Source organism: Pelecanus crispus, chromosome 1 (genome assembly GCF_030463565.1).
Source record: "Pelecanus crispus isolate bPelCri1 chromosome 1, bPelCri1.pri, whole genome shotgun sequence".
In the NCBI taxonomy this organism is placed as follows: domain Eukaryota; kingdom Metazoa; phylum Chordata; class Aves; order Pelecaniformes; family Pelecanidae; genus Pelecanus; species Pelecanus crispus.
In genome coordinates this window covers 207219942-207241787 of record NC_134643.1, presented here as the reverse complement: position 1 = coordinate 207241787, position 21846 = coordinate 207219942, and the positions used below count along the sequence as shown (strand labels likewise).

The 21846-nt window shown below is 38.4% G+C and overlaps 1 protein-coding gene across 2 annotated transcripts in view; it reads left to right on the top strand.

Annotated features, from left to right (window-relative positions):
- The first annotated feature begins 9280 nt into the window (after positions 1–9280).
- The window catches only part of ZMYM2 (zinc finger MYM-type containing 2), a 75624-nt gene continuing 63058 nt past the window's right edge, over positions 9281–21846 (top strand). The window contains exons 1-4 of one of the 2 annotated variants that reach the window (XM_075728081.1): positions 9281–9354; positions 10624–11125; positions 11390–11483; positions 20168–20453. In XM_075728081.1, the coding sequence (XP_075584196.1) occupies positions 10634–11125; positions 11390–11483; positions 20168–20453 (872 nt within the window). In that variant the 5' untranslated portion in view covers positions 9281–9354; positions 10624–10633. Of the gene's footprint in view, positions 9355–10623; positions 11484–20167; positions 20454–21846 lie in introns of both variants that reach the window. The other variant, XM_075728080.1, reaches the window with a different exon arrangement.

Sequence of the window (21846 nt, the reverse complement as noted above, 5' to 3'; positions counted from 1 at the left end):
AGATTTCTCTTCCTCTTTCCTGTCTCTGGTTGTTATTTCAGATTTGATTGATTTATACGTGATTTGCTGTACCTCCAATTTCTTGTAACTTCACAAATTTGAAAGACTGCATGCTATTTGTGTATATTAGGTGCTTACAGATTAGTATAGTCACTGTAATGATACAATTGTGTCAAAAGTATAGCCAATGCAACTATACCTCTCTTGAAAGATGGAGAAATAGAGTATTTGCTTAGTTACAGAGCCTTTTCTCATTAGTATCTATACTAAATTTGTAGTATTTGCTGTAATACATCTGTTAATGGAGTACTTCCAACCCTGCTTGCTAGAACCTGTAATAATGAAATTGAGATAGTAATACACAAAATGTATAATCCCTTTAAAACAGCATTTAATTTCTTGAATGCTAGCAAAAGCTAGGGACTTCATAGATTGAATTCTCAATTAATCTTCATTGGTCCCTGTGGAACAAGAGTAGGGCATGTTTTTAAAATGTGTGCTGTCACCCACTGACATTTATCAGTGGCCTGTATTCCATCACCCAGTCCAGACATCTAAATACTTTTACTATTCTCAGGTCTGTTTCTGATCTAGCCATTCAGTATGTTTGGGCTTTTTTTTTTTCCTACTAAGTGTTACATTTTTAAAAATTAAGATATTTCAAATGACAATTTGGCCTCTTTGCATGCTGTATTAAGGCCACTTTCTACTATTTATTTTTAAGCATTTTACTTGCCCTTTTCCTATTTTCATGTCTTTAGCACAGTGTTTCTTTACTGTTACTCTACTGCTCCCTTTCCACTTAGGTCATCTTTCAAGTCTGTTGCTGTGGTCTGGTGTTAACCTTCTTCCCTGCAAATAGGTATGCATTTGGATGTAAGTAATAGTAAAGCATTTAGATACAACTTCTTCTGTGGGTCCTTTGGTTCTTTGTCTTGTTTCACCTTTCTATTGCATTAATAATAAAGGATATCTTTAAGCAGCATGTCGCTGCTTGAGTAGTAGAGAGGGGAAATTTACTGTCTATGGCATTACACATAACGGCTTTTAAGGCTAGAAGTGGTGCTGGGTTCTTGCTGATCAGCACCTTTTCATCATTAAACAGCCGTGAAATACATTGAAAGTATGTGTATAAGGGTGTGATACATGTTAGTATGGCTGCCCTAAAACTTATACGTAGTTAGTCAACATTATGATTTTGATTTGCCATGAGCTGCTATGCCAAGTGCTGCTTATTCCCCTGAGTAGTCTTGAAAATGATAGGTGCTTGGTGTGGATACGCTCTCATTCAAGATTGACCCTGAATAGAATCAAGTTTGAGATTGACACTGAGTTTTGATTCTGTTCACGGATACAGGGGAGCAGTTCTGAGCACTGGTTGAGCAGGAAGACCCAAGGAAGAGGCTGTGTTAAATAAAGGTATCCAGATGTTCCTGGAAACATCAGTTGGAAAACAGATGTCAGCATTCACATGTAACACTGCTGGCTGCAGTGCAGTTAAGATGCTCAGGAGATACTGAAGTTTGCATGTTTTCAGTAAGCTTTAGTTTGTGTGTAAATAGTTTCTCTTTTGAATAAAACCAAAACTTACTGACTCAACTGCTTCAAAATATTTCTTTCACTATGTAGATCTTGCCTTTTTACTGTTCTTAGTTGCCATCTTTGCTGGATTACAGGTCTGAGTGTGTGTGTGCTTTTCTCTTAAATTTCCTGAAATCTGTGTGAAACACATTTTGGGTGTTACATAATGACTTTTAGTAAGCTAATTTCTTCAATCCATAAAACTGCTTTAAAAATATGGGGAAAGAATGAAATTTGAAGCAGCTCCAAACCTACTGGAAAGTAAATTTTGGAGTAGTGTCTCTAGGCTGAAGTAATCAGATCTCAGGCTTTTGTAATAACGGTACTTAGACAATGGATAGATTAGATTTGTGGACCTAAACTTAGTGTCCTGTTCCTGAAAGCTCTGACCTGTGTTCTGAAAAACAGCAATATAAATACATTGATGGTTTAGCATTTAAATGTTATTCAGACTCTTGGTTAATATTTATAATTAACTTGTATAATATTTTAAGACAGACCCTTGTTTTACTTCAGTGCTGTGAATACTTGCACTTGAGTTTAGCCCAAAGTGTGCAAGTATTTGTTGAACTCGGTAGCGTGATTTGTGTGTGAAGCTGGCTGACTGCTTAAACAGTTGTGTCATTGTGGCCTTCATGTAGTATGTTAGGTTTGCTTAAAGTCTTAGTAGTTTCAGATTCCCTACTGATTGTGACCAGTGGATACACATGTGTTATAATGTTCAGTCTCTTGCTGCTTGCTTTGTTGTCAGTTAGCATGTGCATTTTGGAGTGTTTTACACAGTGTTTGCTGTCAGGGTAGTGCAGTTCAGTCTGTGGCTATCGGCTTGTCACTCCTACCCTGTCTGCTAAAACAATCTCTACACTGAAGTTCAGAGCTGTGGCACCAACCTTGTTATGTTCAGGCACAGCTGTTAAGTGTTGCAGACATTCTTGTTTTGGGGAACTGATTTGGCTGGAAAGGACTCCAGCAGGAAAGTCTCTGTCAGCTGGATCTGGTCTGCCTGGTTATGAGTGTGGTTGCAGAAACAGCTGTGCCATGTGATAGCATAACAAAGTAAGTCTGTGGACCTGATAACTAGGTGGACCTTCAGAAGCATTAAAATTTTTGTTGAAGTCAGAGCTGTAAAAGTTGACAGTAAATCAGAGCCACCACATATCTGAGGCATATCTGAGCATAAAATGCTGGGGTTGATGACTAGCTATCCCTCAGGAAGGATATAAGGAGGGGAAAAAAAAACCCAAAACAAACCCCCATCAAACCAAAAATGCTGAATGTTTATAGTAAGAATGTTTAACAAAAATGGTTTTATTGTGTGGTTGCCTGTGGTAAGAGTTTTATATCTGACGACCCAGAAGGGCCCTGCAACCCCTTCACCCCCCCCCCCCCCTTTTTTTTTTTTCTAACATTGAGTTCTACTCATAGGTAGGTGTCTGTCCATACACAGTATATAATACTCACTACCCAAATTGAGACTGGACTGCACTAGCAGTATTCAGATTTAGCTTAAAGCAGGCTGAAATTGCACCCCTTTAAAAATGTTGTATTACTTCTGCTTTTCTAGCATTTTTCAGTCCTTACCAGTGAGTATAGTTGGGCTATTTGACTGCCTCAGTTGCAGTGTAAAACAGCTACTTACAGAGGATTTTAATTGGAGCTGTTTAGTTTGCTTTTGAGGTGAACTGTGGCATACGTTTGGTCTGCTACTGGGGTTCAGTTGATGGTTCGTACCCCAGGAAAGCCATGGTATGTAGGTCACATCTGGTTGCGTAGGGAATAAACATTCCTGAAACTGTGGCAAGACGTTACAGCATACTGTTAAGCTAAGCTTGAGGAAGAGCTGCTTGATAGGTGTGTACAGTCTTTACAATAGACTGAGTTTGTGATCATCAGACATGAAGAGTCAAAAGATAAAAAGTGACTTTCTGTAATAAGGCAGGATAAGAACTCTTGGAAGTAGCTGAATTAAGGAATTAAATGTCAGGGTCAGGAACTGATCATTAGAACAGTATAGCTTCACAGAATGTTGAGATGCATTCAGATTAGTCTCTTACCTGATTATTTTGCCTAAATGTTGATACCCATCCCCCAACTGTAGTCAGTCTGACAACCATAGGCCAAAACTCAGATTTGGGGAAGTGGATAAAGCTTCCATGAGGCTAGTGACATTTCTTCTGCATGCAAGAATATTATTATCCCTCTACTAGGTTAAATTAAGTGCTGTACCAGTTTAGTAGACCGTTCAATAGCCTGTTTGCAACAGTGATGTCTAGGAATAGAAACTTGGCAGTTACAGCATGATTTTTCTGTAGGTGTATTTTGGTTTTCAGCAGCTGGCTGGCTAAGGACTTTTGTAGAGTTGCCTTTGGACCACCATGTTTAACAGTCGTCAGTACATTTATTTTCATGTTTGCCCAACCCCTATTTGCAGTGGTTGCATTTCTGGTCTCTGTAGCTTCTATGGCAGTGACTCTCACAATTAGGAAGCAAATGTTTTCCTGCACAACAGATCATTAAAGTTATTTAATAATTTCACTGGGTGCCTTTTTGTTTGTGTGTTGTAAGACACTGGGCATAGCTCTCCGTTTATCTTTTTTTTTTTTTCTTCTTTGTGTCTCTTGCAGATTAATCACCTTCCTTGAGTTGTCTTTTACTTCCAACGAGAAGACTTCTCCTTTAATATAAATTGTTCATGCAACTCATCTGTTTTTCCCTTTCTCTGTAAAGGGGATGATCTGAATATCTCTTGATAGAAAACATAGTTCACCAGCATCTTGCTTATGTAGTGACAAATGTGTTCTGTGTTGTTCTTGATTCTTCTTCTATATTATTTTACCTCTTTGGTCATTGATGATTGAGTAGATTTGATTTGAGAGAGTGAAAGAGTCGCAACTTGGATCTTGGACTTCTGCTTTAGAGGAATTGCTTTATATGTAGTTAGCCTTTTCTCCCTGTTCACTACCTTGCATTTGTAACTAGTGATTTTGCCTATCGTACTGGCTGAGCATTGAGCATTGTGATACCCATCTGTCTTTCTTTACAACCAGTTTCTGGTTTAAGTTGCTGTGAATAATTTTGTATGATTAGGAAACTGTCACTTTGGTAGTCACCGTCTCTTGTCATTGATTTATATATGTTGACCTATATCGTTTTATTTTGGAACCCCTCTGGTAACTTCTCTTTATTGTGGTAACAGCAAACAGCACATGGTATTTTTCTCTTTAATTACAAATCCCCCAGAAAACCCTTTCCCAGATCTGTTCTATAGATGATTTCCACTGCAGTCTTTAGTGGGGAATGTGTTTGAATGCCTTTTGGAAGTCTTAAGTGCCGTATACCAGTTTAATCAGGGTTGGTCAACAAGTATGTGAACCCTTCAAAATATCTCTGCAGTAGTCCTGTGAGGTGTTACTTTTTCTTTGCAAAATCCATGCTAATTCTTTCCCCATATATTATTTCTTCTTTTGTATACTTATTCAACTGTAGTGCTTATCAGTCTGTTAGTGATGGAGATAGGACTGTAGTCTGTAATTATTATCAGCTTCTGCTGAAGTAATTGGTTACAGATACTGACATACAAAATTGCTGACTGTCTGTAGAAATCTTAAGTGGATACCATGTGGCCCTAGTGATTTGTGCTAAAATACTCCTCTATTAGCACTTTGATACAGCATTTTTTCCTCTGACTTGACCCCTAGGAGGAGAGCTCAGATGTGGTCTTCCCTGATCTTTTCCTTACTGAACATCAATGCAAAGAGTCTATTCCATGTTTTCTGTTGTGGTTCAGGCTTCTTGGGTACTTTTTTTCTTTAGGAAGGTTTTGCTGTTTGTAAAATTGGCAAGAAACGACATTTTCGATAAACCTTTGCTCTGACAGAGCTCAGTAGCCTGTCTTGAACTATGCCTAGCAAAAGGTAAAGAATAGGGCAAATGTATATGAAACTTCCCCCAAGTACAGTTCCAGCCTCTTTTTAGCTTAGAGGCTTCTTGATAGTAGTCTTTATGTTTTTTTGGGGTGTTTGTAGATTGGTTGTATACTTAATATGATGAATTTTTAAATGGCCTTCATGCTCCCAAGCTTTTTGTTCTTTTAGCTGCTCCGTTTTGTTTCCTTTTAACTGGGTTTCTCACACTCACGTTGTTCTCTTTTTTTGAAGTCAAATGTTGAATTAATGAATTCTCTTTTTTTTAAAAAAAAAAAAATTCCCCTGGGAGTTTAAATATGCTCTTCTGGAGTGCTATCTGGATAATTACATCTTGAACTGTGTTGCATGGCTCAGAGTCTGATAAGGAGTTGTTTTTCCTTCTGTTAGTCTTCTAGCTGTTTCCAGTTGGCTGTGTTGTAAGAATTTGTTTCCATCATTCAGTGGTGGGGTTGTTTTTTGGGGTGTGGTGGGTTGGGTTTTTTTTGGGTGGGTGGGGTTTTTTTTGTTTTGGGTTTTTTGGGGGGTTTTTTTGTTTGTTTGTTTTGGTTTGGGTTTTTTTTTTTTTTTTTTTGGTCTGTCCTCTTCCTCTAGTCTGTGCAACAGTAGTTGAAGTCTTCAGTTATTACTTTGCAGTCTCTGTTGTTCCCCTTATCTCACATGCTGTCACTGTTGAGTGAAAGTGATTGATAATATACCATTAATATGCTGTTTCTTCTAGCTTGCATATGGAATTTAAATGTAGCACAGTACCTGTTGAGGTAAATAATTTAGTTAGGATACTGTGCTTTCCTAGCAGAAAGTAGTATTCCTTCACTGGGGCCAATCAATCACTCTTATTGTTCCTATGCTTGTACCTTAGAATAATAGTGGCTCCTGATTTTTGCTCATCCATTCACTTTTGGAGATGTCTCAGTTATGTATTCTCTCAAAAGCAGTCTTTCAGGTTTTCCTTTGTTATTTTCAGGCTTCTAGCCTTTATGTGGAAGCACTTGCACATGCTGGTTCTACTTTGGATGTCTGTTTCAAGTGCCCTGTGTTGGTGGAACTGTGGTTTTGGCTGGATTTCAGTGACTCCTTTTGATTTTTGTGAGTTTGCTCCAAGTGTACATAACCATGATGATGCTCTTCTGTCACCTTCACCCCAGGTGTTATTAATGGCATTTAATAAAGGCTTTCAAATTCCAGTTTCTGTTTTTGTTAAAGTGGAACTGATACTTTTTTTTTTTAAGGTAGACATGCACCCCATCCCAATTTCTGCAATTCATGATACATTTAAAACTATTTTATCATTCAGCTATGGAGTTAAGACTCAGCCTATGAAGCATTACCTAGCTGGCTGTCTTAAAAGCTGTAGTATCTGCCATCCTTCCAGAGAAGTGCCTGCATTTTGCCTTTTATTTCTTCCAGCAATTAAGCCTTGAATGTAGCTATGGGATTGTAATTTATTTCATCATGAAGGCTTTCATAGGTGAGTGATATAGCCTGATTTAAAAGGAGGACACACAAAGCCTGGTTCAGGAAGGACTCTTGTATATTGGTAGTGCCTCTGTTTCCATCCAGCTGCAATTTTGGTACCTGTGTGCTACCACAAAGCCTTGAGCTCTTTCTGCAGCAATATTGAACATGCATTTTCTGCAGACTAGGTAGGTCTCACCAGTTTGTGTTATGTTGCGTATTTTCAAGGTATCAACATTTCATCCAGTGATCAGTCTAATCAATCTTAAGGTGTCTAGTAATTGTATTTCTATTGTTAAGCATCTTTTGCTGTTACCAGTTGTGATTTGTGAGGTTTTTTTCCTAGTTTTGCATTCTAAACCTATTCTTTTCAGTCTCTAGATCATCACTCTGTAGATCATTCCTTTTTTGGTAGTTGTTCATCTAGAGATACCGAGTGTGACATTGCCTATGTAGTTTTTGTGTTTCTCCTTGGTACTGGCATTTTTAGAAAACCAGCTACTTCATTTTGCGAATTTTTGAAACAAAAAATTCTGATTTTGGGGAGTAACTTTGTTGCTGAGTCTTGCAGAGGTAGGAGCTGATATTTCTGAGGAAATACATGCAGTTTTTACTTATGACTATGCACTAACAGTTAAGCACATACACTTATTTTATGTCATACCTAAAAAGGTTTTAATGACCTGTATTATTAAGAGCCTTTGGAAAAAATAAAAAACATTTAGGCAAAAAGATACATGTTTTGGGTCTTACCTTTGCTACATATTATGTGCATGTACTATAATATAGCCCAAGTCTGTCTTTCTACTGAGGATCTGTAAAAATAGGAATAGCAAAGGTTTGAGTCTGGTCTGAGGTATAGTCTTGGCATAGTCTCATTTCTTCTTTGCTCCCATCTGTTCAGGTATATTTAAAACTTTATTAAAAGCTTTATGTGCTTGTGATGCTTTTGTCCTTGTAGAGGAAGACAGTATATGGAATGAACCTGGGAAACTTTAAGAATCAGTTAACTGAATTAATTCTTTTCAGCAAAAGCTGAGATGTAAGGAAATCTAACTTTGAATTATTCAGCCCCAGAGGAAAGAAAAAATAAGATAGGTAAAAGAGAATATTGGATGAAATTAATCTTCAGTGTAATTGACTGATTTCCAGGGAGGTACAAGCCAACTGCATTGATAATACTTTTTTTTTTTTGTAAGAAAACCTCTTTCATTCCTATGGAATGTTACCTTTATTGCCATTCAAGTGCTATTACATAATGGCATTAAGCTGCAAGGCTAACATATGACGGAATTAAAAGGTGGTTGCCTCTCTTCTAGGATTAATCTGTTTCACAGCTTTGCTGTTTGGTCCCCCCCACCCCCACCTCGCTTCCGCTCAGTTGATGGACAAGAGGGCTTGAATAATGTTGTAAATGCATAGAAGAATATTTGAGCTTTATTCCTCTGGGCCTCTTCACTGTCTGAAGATTTTAAGGGCTGTCTTCAAACAGTAGACAACTACACAAGTTGATACTTTCTATTTTAAAAAATGCTGCCAAGTCTGGGAAACCTGACTGTTATAAAACCTGAAGAATAAACACAGACTTGAACTTTGAACATTTTCAGTCTCTTGTGAATGATCACATGTGTTAATACAAGTTATGGATGCCTGAACCTGTGCTAACTATTACTGCAGTGCATATATACAATTTGAAAATTATTAGCGATGTGAGGTTTATATTGCATTGTAAGCCTGATTTAAAATGTATGTTTGGTAATTTTCCTTTTATTATATCTTAATTTTAGCATAGTATATTCTGCTACAAGCATCAAGGAGGTTGATGCGATAAAAAGCAAAGAAATGTAACTGCTAAGGTTTCTCTAGCTCCATTTACTTGAAGTGTTTATTTCCTTAATATTGTATTACAGCTATACTTCTTAATTCTAGTGTTTGATTACTTAATTGCAGTTATGTCTGTCTGTCTCTTACCAAACATTGTATTTTTTCCATCTATCTATAAAGCATCAAGTAAAGGATTCTGGAAGTGTGATGTGACAGAGTGGAAAATCTAGAATAAACAGTACTGTTGCTGCTTTACTTATGACAGTGATTGTATGGACTGATGTTCTCTCTCTAATGTTGTAGGGTGATAGCGCTAAAAGTCAGGTTTGAACTTAACCTGTAAGTTTAGAAGGAAGTCAGTTTAATGAACATAGTTGGTAGAAGAGGTTTGAGATGAAGAAACTGTGTTTCAGCTATCTAATGTTTGTTTTAACCCTGTTTCAGAACACACTGCTTTTGCAGAGGGCAGCAAGTTGATACAAGAAGAGCAGGTTCCCCACAGGAAAGAAAATAAAAGCTCTTGGAGCAACTTATTAAGGTAAACAGATTGCAGTGGATTTCTGGATGGGTAAGTATTGATGAGCAGGATATTTCTGCTTCCTTTATTTACCTTCCTCTGTAAAGGTTTTATAAAAAAGCACAGAAAGCTACTTCTAGCCTTTCACAAAAGCTCACACATTAGTGTATGCTTCAAGACATAGCCAAATTATCATGTAATTATGTCTGTATTTTCCTGTGTATATCAAGATCAATTTAATTTACTGATTTTTGGTAAAGGTGTTAGAGAGATCTTAGGTCTTTTAGCACCAATTATATACTGGTTTGGACGGAATTACAGGCACAGAAATCGTATATCCAGGTTGCCTTCTATGATTTTTTAATTCATGGTAGAATTGACAATTGTAAACAGCAGATTCCCCAAACTGAAGAATTACTAAAAGCAAACAGAAACCCCCAGACAAAGTAGCTTTCAGGAAGGAGCTTGAAGAAGCACTGGTTGCTGTTGAAAAGAAAAGAGATAAAGTTGTTGAAAGCTGCAGTGGAACATGAGGTAGTAAGTCAGGACCTCAAATGAACTGCCTTTGGTAGTAGCTAGAAATGAGAGGTTGCTGTGCACTTTCTGCTGCTCAATAATGTATCTGTTGCAGTCATGTGCAGCAGTTCCATCTCTCTTTTGCTTACTTCTGTGTTCCAGTTATATTGGGGCCACCTAAGGACCTTTGGCAGCGTGGGGTTGGGGGAAAATCAGTCGAATGTCAAAGTTGTTAATATGCAAAATAAAGTTGCCCTTTTTCTTTTTTCTTTTGCTAGGCAGTTGGATATGTCCTTCAGTCTTTTATTGTATAAATTTATTGATACTGAAACTCTTGTAACATTTCTAATAGGAATGAAATTTAATAGGAATTCAAATTTTCTTTCTGCGTGTCTAACTTTTGATCTTGCTTTGCAATCTAGCAAAAGCAGTGTTACAGGATCATTGTGTGTATATGTGGGTGGGAAAGGGACAGAGAAATCAGGATTGTGTAATAAATACCATCAAAAATTATATTTCCTGTGTATGTATGTATGCTAAACATAATGATGTGTAGCTGTTGTGTGGGAAATGTTGGTAATGGCAGTATTCTTTTGCTAGCGTAGGATTAGAAAGTAAAGGAATGTTAAGACATTCAAAGACAAGCATAGAGAAACTTTGTTTTTTCTGTACATGATCTCAGGAAGAAAAAGCAAAAGCTGGAACTATTAATTCTGTAGTTATTTTTAAGAACTGTTTTTGGAAAGTTATATCTTACTCTAAAGTGGGTGTGGTTTTTCTTGCTTTATGTTTTTCTTTAAACAGCAGACCTGGAATGGACACGAGTCCTCTGGGAGGATTAGAACTGTCTGAACATACTCCTGGTCTACTAGGAAATACCACCATGGCAGCAGGTCTTGCAAATGTAGGAAATACATTCGGAGGTCCACCAAGTTCTTTAGTTTCTAGACCTAATAAATTCCAAAACTCACCTATAGAAGATGATGATGATGTAGTTTTTATTGAACCTGTACAACCTCCACAAAATTCTACGTCACTGATAGCAGATCAAAGGAACACTGCATTTACATCATCAAGAAATGAAGAACTTCAAGGGAATGATTGCAAAATGCTTCCTGCTCCAAAAGACTTAAATTCTCAAAAGGGGAGTGTAAGTGAAACTATTATTATTGATGATGAAGAAGACATTGAAACAAATCAAGGACAAGAGAAGAATGCTTCCAGTTTTAATGAACGAAAACTTCCAGAGTGTAAAAATAGAACCAACGATATGGAATTCTCAGCTTCCAGTTTTTCAAGAAGTAAGGTAAATTCAGGAATAGGTAATAGTGGTATAACCACAGAACCAGACTCTGAAATTCAGATTGCTAATGTTACTACATTAGAAACAGGTGCTGTGAGCTCTGTGAGTGATGGTCATTTAGAAAATGCTGAAGGGCGTGACATGAACTTAATGATTACACATGTTACATCACTGCAGAATGCCAACTTGGGAGATGTATCTAACGGACTGCAGTCAAGTAATTTTGGTGTTAATATGCAAACATACACCCCATCTTTGACTTCACAGACCAAGACTGGTGTAGGACCTTTCAATCCTGGTAGAATGAACGTGGCTGGAGATGTATTTCAAAATGGAGAATCTGTGACTCATCATAATCCTGGTAAGTTGCAATTCTGAACATTTCCTTAAAAGCTGAAAATAAATTCTAGAATGTTTAATAAAATATTTTTGACAGTGGCGCTGCTTAGTTTTTTTAGCTTAATTAATATGGAAGATCTTGGTTCCCTTCATCCCCATCACAACCTTATCTGTGACTCTGGAATTGAAATATGCTCAGTGACATAATGTGTTAAGTAGATAAAGTGTCCCAGTTTAGCAGTTAGTGATACCTTCAGATGCTTTGAGATGCAAGTATTTGTATCTAAAGCAAAGCTTTCTTTATGACTTAAGTGTACCCCTTTAATTGACATGAATAAAGATTAGTGTATCTATGTAACTTCTGTACCTTTTTGTGCAGTTCCATGACTACTATATTGCATCAGAGTTACTTAAGTATTATTTTACTGATCCATTGTCTTGCCATCTGAATATAATTTGACATGCAAAAAACCTGAATTTGAAAGTCTGATCTTAAGTTGTAAGTAGCTCGCTGTCATAATTCATTGCATACTGAGCAATTCTCATATTTACAATGCTTAACAAAACGGGGTCCAAGTTACTTGTGGACTCGCATACTCCTGCACTAAGTTAGATACGCTTTATAATTGCTATTTAGTCGCCTGTGATAATATATATTTATATCATACAATACTAATTAGTTTGAATTGGCTGGTTTTGTTCTATATCTCTGTGTAAATAGCAGTATATTGTCTCCTGATTTAGCAAGTAAACAGGTACTGCTAAAAGCCAAATGGAGCAGCCGTGAATAGTCTTCTGGAATTGCTAGTCTACGGAATTTAAGCTATCACATAAACAATTTAAAACCTTCCAAGTTCCAACATATACTGGTATTCTGCTGTCCTGGTGGTCTAGAAGTGGGGGAAAAAGCCAAGTTACCACTTCTGCTACAGGTTTAACTTCAGACTAGTTAGGGTCATTTTAAAAGGAAAATAGAATAGAATGTAGGTGCAGTAGACCCTTGTGAATGCACGATTTCTTAACTTGCTCATATGCTGATGAAAACACGTTTTCTTTTTACTTGTTTTTCAATGAATATTTAAATAGCACAGTTTTTCAATTTGTTCATATGTTACCAAATGTACTTTGCAAAAGTCTTAATACCTTTCATATTGTATTATGGAAACGGCAGTATGAAGCTAAGCTTTAAGTAGGATGTTAGGTTGTGAGTTTTTGTGTTAATCTTGAAACTGATTTCAAAATTTGACTTCTGAAGTTGAAAGCTGGGAAGTTTTTATAGTCTGGATGTCTCACTGAATAGTTTAGAAATTCAATTCCTAATCTTTTAAAACCAACATTCCCCCTATTGCTAGTTGATCCCTCAGACATGGGGTATGATTATTGTGTTACCACAAATGGTCAAATAGTTGTGGATGAGAACTTAAAGCATTTGTTACCTTAAAGTAGTGCCTTTGCTTTCCTTGGGGACAGCGCATCTTAAGAAAATGAGCATGTGCTTTCCCTAAAACTACTGAATTTTTATTTTTGGTGCAATTAACAGAGACACACCAGAATTTTGCCTGTATGAAGTTTGATAGGCTGGGACCATAGCAGTACTGAAATATATTGAGTTCAGAGAGACAGGAGTAGTGGCTTGGAGTCCTTTTAGGGCCTTGATGAAAAAGACTTACTCAGAAGGGAGGGAAAAATAGGTTTACAAGTGGATGTGAGAGATTTATTTCAAGGTGTACGCATACAGGATTTTTTTAATGGCTGTGGTCTTTGTATATGAAAAATAAAGAGCAGTAGCTTCAGAAGGAAGCAGGAAGGGCTGCTGCAGGTAAAAGGGAAGGAGAAAAGTACCAGATGAGAGGAATTAGAAAAATGACAAAGAACATGAGAAGAAGAAACAAGAGAAGGAAAGAGGGAAGACAGCTATAGTGGAAATGGCTTTTACACAAGAAAAAGCCTGAAACACGGTAGGTGCAGATCATTTACAGGTTTTTGTATTTATAAAGATGTAAAGGAAAGGTTTTCAAGATACAAATTTCAATTTTGTTCTTTTTCACTGGAAGTTGCCTCCTTTTCTTCTAGAAGATCTTGTCAGTAGAATTTAACCCTGCCTGTTAGAAACTTTGATAATAATGACAGGAAGCATTTGATCTTAAATATGTTTAATGTATTCTACACAATTCCAGTCTAAGGTTGCTAAGGATAGATTCATCTTTTCTGGATCAGTGGTGTTCCATCTGTTCCGATTTCCAGATTTCCAGAATATTTCCAACAGACGTGGAGACTCCTGCTCAGTTAATTTAAGCCTACAGATGATAAAAATGCTTTGATGTATATAATTTGAAGATCATGGATTGAAAAACACTGCTTATAGTTCAGAAATAGGATGCAAGAAGTCACATAGCAAGCTTATTTTCAGATACCATAACTTTCTTTAGGGATTTGCTAGTTAGCATTTGTTGAATGTCAAAACTTTGTGTAATGGCTTAATACATCAATTTACAGAGCAGTTTTGCAAATCTCTAGAACTAGTCTGTTACCTAAAGATGTTCTAGTTTGCACCTTGGACAAAACCTGTTATTCATGTTTGCTTTGGAGCCTTGAAGATGCAAATATGTATTGTTTCTTGATACTTCCTTTTTTCCCCGTGACAAAGGAATTACGACATGTGACATCTACATGTTGTGAGAAAAATAATAGATCAGAATTGTTGATAGTGAAGCTCTGGCAAATATATGTGTTTAAGTCAGAAATAGTGTGGCTAGCAGAACTAGGGAAGTGATCATCCCCTTGTACTCAGCACTGGTGAGGCTGCACGTCAAGTACTGTGTTCAGTTTTGGGCCCCTCACTGAAGGATACTGAGGTGCTGGAGCGTGTCCAGAGAAGGGCAACGAAGCTCGTGAAGGGTCTGGAGCACAAGTGTTATGAGGAGCGGCTGAGGGAACTGGGGTTGTTTAGCCTGGAGAAAAGGAGGCTCAAGGGACACCTTATTGCTCTCTACAACTACCTGAAAGGAGGTTGTAGCGAGGTGGATGTCTGTCTCTTCTTCCAAGTAACAAGTGATGGGACAAGAGGAAACACCCTCGAGTTGCACCAGGGGAGGTTTAGATTGGATGTTAGGAAAAATTTCATCATGGAAAGGGTCGTCAAGCATTGGAACAGGCTGTCCAGGGAAGTGGTTGAGTCCCCATCCCTGGAGGTATTTAAAAGATGTGTAGATGTGGTGCCTAGGGACATGGTTTAGCGGTGGACTTAGTATTGGACTAGGTGATGTTAAGCGTCTTTTCCAACCTGGATGATTCTATGATTCTGTATGTGGTTTGGAAGATTTCTTCTGTATCAGTGTTAGTCTGTTCCCCTCAGCTAAGTGCCTCTACTATATGGGAAACAGTAGGTGCATAGCAGAGAAACTTCTGTCGAACACACTAATTCAGAACCTAACGTCCCTAGAATCATAGAATAGAATCATAGAATGCTTTGGGTTGGAAGGGACCTTTAGAGGTCATCTAGCCCAACCCCCCTGCAGTGAGTAGGGACAGCTTTTAACTAGATCGGGTTGCTCAGAGCCCCATCCAGCCTGACCTTGAATGTTGCCAGGGATGGGGCCTCTACCACCTCTCTGGGCAACCTGTTCCAGTGCTTGACCACCCTCATTGTAAAAAATTTCTTTCTTATGTCTAGTCTAAATTTATTCTTCTTTAGTTTAAATCCATTATTCCTTGTCCTGTCACAACAGGCCTTGCTAAAAAGATTCTCCCCATCTTTCCTGTAGGCCCCCTTTAAGTACTGAAAGGTCGCAATAAGGTCTCCTTGCAGCCTTCTGTAGGCTGAACAACCCCCCACTCTCTCAGCCTGTCCTCATAGGAGAGGTGCTCCAGCCCTCGGATCATTTTGGTGGCCCTCCTCTGGACCCGCTCCAGCAGGTCCATGTGCTTCTTGTGCTGAGGGCCCCAGAGCTGGACGCAGTACTCCAAATGAGGTCTTAGCAGAGCAGAGAGGCAGAATCACCTCCCTCGACCTGCTGGCCACGCTTCTTTTGATGCATCCCAGGATACGGTTGGCTTTCTGGGCTGCAAGTGCACATTGTTGGCTCATGTCCAGCTTTTCATCTACCAGTACCCCCAAGCCCTTCTCTGCAGGGCTGCTCTCAATCCCTTCATTCCCCAGCCTGTATTGATATTGGGAGTTGCCCCGTCCCAGGTGCAGGACCTTGCACTTGGCCTTGTTGAACCTCATGAGATTCACACAGGCCCACCTCTGGCTTGTCCAGGTCCCTTTGGATGACATCTCATCCTTCGGGCATGTCAACTGCACCACTCAGCTTGGTGTCGTCTGCAAACTTGCTGAGGGTGTAAGCATTGGAGTACATTTGATAGAATGGTTTGGAAGGGACTTTTAAAGATCATCTAGCCCAACTGCCCTGCCATGGTCAGGGACATCTTTCACTAGATCAGGTTGCTCAGAGCCCCATCCAGCCTCACCTTGAACACTTCAGTGATGGGGCATCCACAACTTTTCTGGGCAACCTGTTCCAGTGTCTTGTCACTTTCATCGTAAAATAATTTATTCCTCATGTCTAATCTAAATCTACCTTCTTTCAATTAAAAAAAAAAAATAAAAAAAATTGCCCCTTGACCTGTCACTACAGGTCTTGGTAAAAAGTATCTCTCCACCTTTCTTATAAGCCCCCTTGAAGTACTGAAAGGCCACAATAAGGTCTTCCCACAGCCTTCTCTTCTCCAGGCTGAACAACCCCAACTCCCTGAGCCTGTCGTCGTAGGAGAGGTGTTCAAGCCTTCTTCCAGTCTTTTGTGGCCCTCCTCTGGATGTGCTCTAACAGGCCCATGTCTGTCTTGTACTGGGGACTCCAGAGCTCGACGCAGTACTCCAGGTGGGGTCTCACTGGAGCGGAGAGGCAGAATCACCTCCCTCGACCTGCTGGCCACGCTTCTTTTGATGCAGCCCAGGATATGGTTGGCTTTCTGGGCTGCAAGCACACATTGCCAGCTCATGTCCAGTTTTTCATCTACTGGTATCCCCAAGTCCTCCTCAGCAGGGCTGCTCTCAATCCATTCATCCCTCAGTTTGTATTGATATTGAGGGTTGCCCTGACCCAGGTGCACTTGGCCTTGTTGAGCTTCATGAGGTTCAAGTGGGCCCATTCTGCAAGCCTGTCAAGGTCCCTCTGGATGGCATCCCTTCCTGCCAAATTATCAACTGCACCGCTTGGCTTGTTATTGCCTGCAAACTTGCTGAGGGTGCACTTAATCCCACTATGCTGTTGATGAAGATACTAAATAGTATCAGTCCTAGTATGGGCCCTTGAGGGACACAGCTCATTACTGGTTTCCACTTGGACATTGAGTCATTAACTGTAACTCTTTGGACACAACCACCCAGCCGATTCCTTATCCATCAAATCTGTATGTCTCCAATTTAGCAGCAGGAATGTTGTGGGGGACCATATCAAAGGTCTTGGAGAAGTCCAGGTAGGTGAACAGAAGTTGATGTAGATGAGTTTCAAGTGCTTTTGGACTCAAACTTAGGTTTTGTTTCTCTGAATGGATTCTCGGTTTTTGTGCATCAAAACTGCTCCAAAACCAACACCTAGTAAATTGAGGATGCAGTTCAGAATTGTCCTGATCTGAACCAGGTAATTAATGCTCATTAGTGCAGATGTAGCTGAATATGTTTCAAGAGCTGCATACCTCTGTAAAACTTTGTTACTGTCTTCCTCCCCACCTCTGCCCAAAGTTGTGCTGATACAGTTTTTTCAGCTTTTTTAAAAGACATAATTTCATTGAGCCATTTTTGCAAGATGACTCCACAAATAAATGTATTGGTGTAAATGAGAGTAAGGAATAATTTTATAGCCGTTTAGAGCAGGACTGAGTGCAAAAGAATGGGAACACCCTGAACAGCCATTATAGTAAGAATAAATTGAACATGAAACTGTACAGTCTCATAAACTTGGCCATTAAAGAATTGCAGCTAGGAACCTGAAGGATGAAGATGTAAGGACAGTGAGGCATGGAAACTCATCGGGAATCAACTAAGGAAGCGTGATATACCTTCTCAGTTCAAGGGCATGAAAAACAGATTTTGCAGATTCTTTGTAGAGAATATAAAGTGGAGGAAGTAACATGGTTAAAAAGTGAGATGAGAAGAAAAGTCACAATATAAAAATTAATGTCTATGAAGTTGTGATGTGGAAGAAGTGAAAGCAAAAAAAATGAAAGCAAGAAGATTACATGTTCTCATGGTGTGTTTGTGGAAGGAGAAATGCAACAAAATGTCAATTAAGGGAGGCTGTCTGAAGCCTTAAGATACTATGGAAATATTGAAATAATGAGGTACTAGGAAGTCATGGTAAAAGTTTCAAACCGAAATGAGCCTAGCAAACTTTAGTTTCCGTGAGCAGCAGTTGAGCACTACTGGAATTACAAGCACATGTAGCTTTACTGCACATGCTGTGTATTCGTGAAAAGAGATACAATGTGCTCCCACTTGAAACCTATGAGAAAAGGGGAGAATCTCAAAATATGTTGAGGTGTTAAGGTGCTACCAGGATATAAATATATGTGAGGTAGTAGATCTAATAGTATAGAAAAGTTTGAACAGGACACTCAAGTGAATTTTAACTTTAAGCACTGTGATAATGTATCTTAGTTTGTCAGTATGGATACTCATGCCTTCAAAGGTAAACTTCTCTAATGGTTTAAAGAGGAGTGTGTTTTGTTCTGTTTCCTTTCCCTCTTCCCCTCACCTCTTTGTTCCAGCTCTTCTGTTTACCTTCAAGCATTACAATGGGTAGATTTCCAACTTGTCTTACATGTCTGAGAAATAGGGCATCCTTGACAGCTACAAAGTCACACTGGGAAATGATCTTCTACTTGCTAAGGGATGTATGTTGTTTGTTGCTGTAACAAGGGTTCTTGGAACGTTGTCCCTAAAATTAATTTTAAAACTATGCAGCAGAATATGTTGTTAATAAACCCTCTCGGGGAAAGAGAGGACTTTAGAAAACAGCATGAGGAAAGGGTGCCTTCTATTTAATTAAAGATTATGGGCCAAGATAATGTCCTTTAAGAATAAGGTATGGGCAGTTGCTGAAGTCTATAGATTAAGGTTTTTGTTATCTAAAGTTATAGAACTTAAAATCATCTTTCTTACATTTGGTTGCTAATACTAGTTGTAATAATGCTCCGGGAATACACTGAGTTGCTCCGGGAATACACTGAGTTACTGTAGTAAGACAGTCAAGGCTTAGTATTTTTATATAGTTACATTAAATGCTGTGTTTACTTAAAAGTAGTAGCACAAGTGCTACCCAATACAGTAGTATTTATGCAGGTGTTTACTGTTCAGCAAGTAACATTGAAGTACTGTTCTAGATGCTGGGAATAAAAAGCTTGAAAGGTAAGTCCCAAGTGCTGTGATACTATTAGGGATAGGTGGCACATACTATTGAAAAATGTGTGTGTGAATGTTTTTTATAATGCAAAGAAGTTTCTATTCAGGTTTTAATTCATGCTTAAGTAATATACCATTCTTGGTATTCTTCAGAAGGTCAACATTCCTAAATTCTGGTAGTCACTCAAAATGAAAGCTCAAATTCCAGAGGAAAAGCCTAGAAGTTACATTTTATTCGGGGATCCTTCCCCCGCCCCCCGAACTGTATATTCTGCTCCAAACTAAGATACCGAGCATGTAATTTAACAGAAGCATGTGATCTTTCTAGATGTATTTCTGTTGGATAAAAAGTTTTACTTAAGTTCTTTTTATGCAAGTTATTCTGTAGCATGTTATGCTACAAAAGATTAGGCAAGAATGACTTTGTTCCATAGTAGTCTGTTGTCCAAAAATACAGATGGAAGACTAGTGGAGTCTGGAACACAGGGACATGGATTTGTATACTGCCAGAACTTAATAAAATATTATTTTCTAGGTTCATTGATTTCTACTGAGGAAGACTTGGAACTCTCATGACTTTGCCAATTTGCATGTTAAGTGGTATTCATTGCATTGAAAAGGTTATTGAGAAAAACAGGAGCTCTCTACAGAAATCAGTGACATAGAGCAAAGCATGGTGGCTCCACATCTGGGATCTGCATCTAACTGCAGTATAGTTCTCTGGCTGCAGGCTGGACTAGGAAACTAGTATGGGGAGCCCTAGCTTTGGGGTTTATCATTGAGGCTGGACACATGAACTTTTACAGATGCTTGTTAAAGCTTTACAACAGAATAACTAATGAAAATCTAAGATTGCATGTTCTTAAAATTTGCAGAGTTTATATCTGAAACCTTAGTTTAGAAATTCCATGATATCTGTTGGTCTCCTTTTTTTTTTTTGTTGGGTGGTTTGGTTTTTTTTTTTCCATTGCAGTTGGTAATTGCAGTTTTGTTTGAAGATAAAACTGCCAGTTCGCAAACCCAGCGCGAGTGAATTGAGGTCTGCAGAACTTGTCACTAGATGTAGGATGGGACCATCCTGAAATCTGTTCATGTTCTGAAGCTTTGTAACAATGGAGAATGATACCATCAAACAGCATTTTTACTTCAAACCTGAATTTCTGAAATATCATCTTTCTTCTGTTAATTGTCAGTTCCAACAGAAAAATGATTTTATGATCACATATCTGTGAATATTATTCTATAGATAGGTACATGTCTGTTCACTTACTTTTATGTTTGTTTGTTTTCTTGTCTTGAAGATTCTTGGATATCCCAGTCAGCCTCCTTCCCTAGGAATCAGAAGCAACCAGGTGTGGATTCCTTGTCACCTGTAGCATCACTTCCTAAACAGATTTTCCAGCCTTCTGCCCAGCAGCAGCCTACTAAACAGGTTAAAGTCACATGTGCAAACTGCAAAAAGCCTTTACAAAAGGGACAGACTGCATATCAGCGAAAAGGATCAGCTCACCTTTTTTGTTCTACTACCTGCCTCTCATCATTCTCTCACAAACCCACTCCAAAGAAACTTTGTGTTATGTGCAGAAAGTAAGGGATTTTCATTTTTTTTTTCGTATTAGCAGCTAAATCCAGTAATATTTGATTTTCTGATGCGTGTATGAGAATTGCTCTGTTAATGATATGAAATCTGACTATATAGTGTCACTTTAATGTTGTTTGGAAATGTTGAATTCACTGTGTCTGCTATCACAAAATAAAAAGTCGACCAGCTTTTGAATTTGGAGTATGGCAGATTGTTTCTATGAAAGCCAATACACTAAAAATTACTGATTTTTTTTTTTTTAAAGACAAGGTGTCCAAGTTATAATATATCCTGTGACAAGATACATTGTTTCCATCTGAAGTCCTTTATGAAGAAAGTAGACCTTATGTTGTATAGAAAGCATTCATTTTGATAGATGAAGATAGAAAATCAAGAGGCTTTAAAAAGGAGGAGAAACTGATGTTTGCAAGAAGCTGGAAGGAATTTGGGACCTCTTGCACTGTTGGTGGTGTGGGGAGAGGAGAAGCTTTAGACTTCCCCATAGTTAGGGTCGCTTGTGGCAACTTCTGAAGCTGAAGATTCCTTAAGTGGGCAGTACAGAGGGAGTGACAAGCATACCTAGAAATGGCTTGTTCTAAATTACTGGTTGGGTTTGACTTGTAATTTTTCATTATTTCCCAAACTTAAAATCACCAAAGAGAAGTCTTCTGTAATTGTACTTGTTGTAGTGTTAGTACAGCTATTTTGCACACCTATCTTTTTCTTTCAGTGTCCTGATTACTGAGATACTTGCACTTTTTCATATTTTTTCAGTAAAGTCTCAATCCAGTACAACCTGCAGTGACACTGGTTAAATGATGAATTCTTGCTGAAATAAAGAAGGATTGTAGTAAAGACTTCCTTCACTGATTTATGTTTTGGAGAGGGTGGTCTTTGGTCAGTTGCAGATTTAAACTAGTGAAAAAGTTTTACTTCAGTATGCAGTGTGGTGGATTAATGGCTTGTATTCAGATGTAAGCTAGTGATCTGAGTAGCTCTTTTTTTTCCTTGAGGCTCAGTAAAAATAAACTATAGAAGGTATTGTTATCCTGTGTATTCATACCTTGGTACACTGAAAACCTAGAAGATTTAACATTTTAGCTTTTTTTTAAATACATGTAAAAGCTCAAATTCTCTCAACCCTTGCCTCTACAGAGGTAGTTAAAAGCACTGTGTACCCTTTCTGTTGGCTTGTACGTGTTTATACACTTCTCTTGTTAGAAGTAATCTGGTGACTACTGTACTCAGCTAGCTGTATTGTACATAAAGATGAAAATTAGACTAATCTTTTTATTTCTGACTGAAATCTTGAAAATTCATGGCTAAATCTGTGCTCTCTTGCAACTTTGGAGATACCTGTGTATCGTAAGAGGCCATATATAAAACTGCCCTAAATGA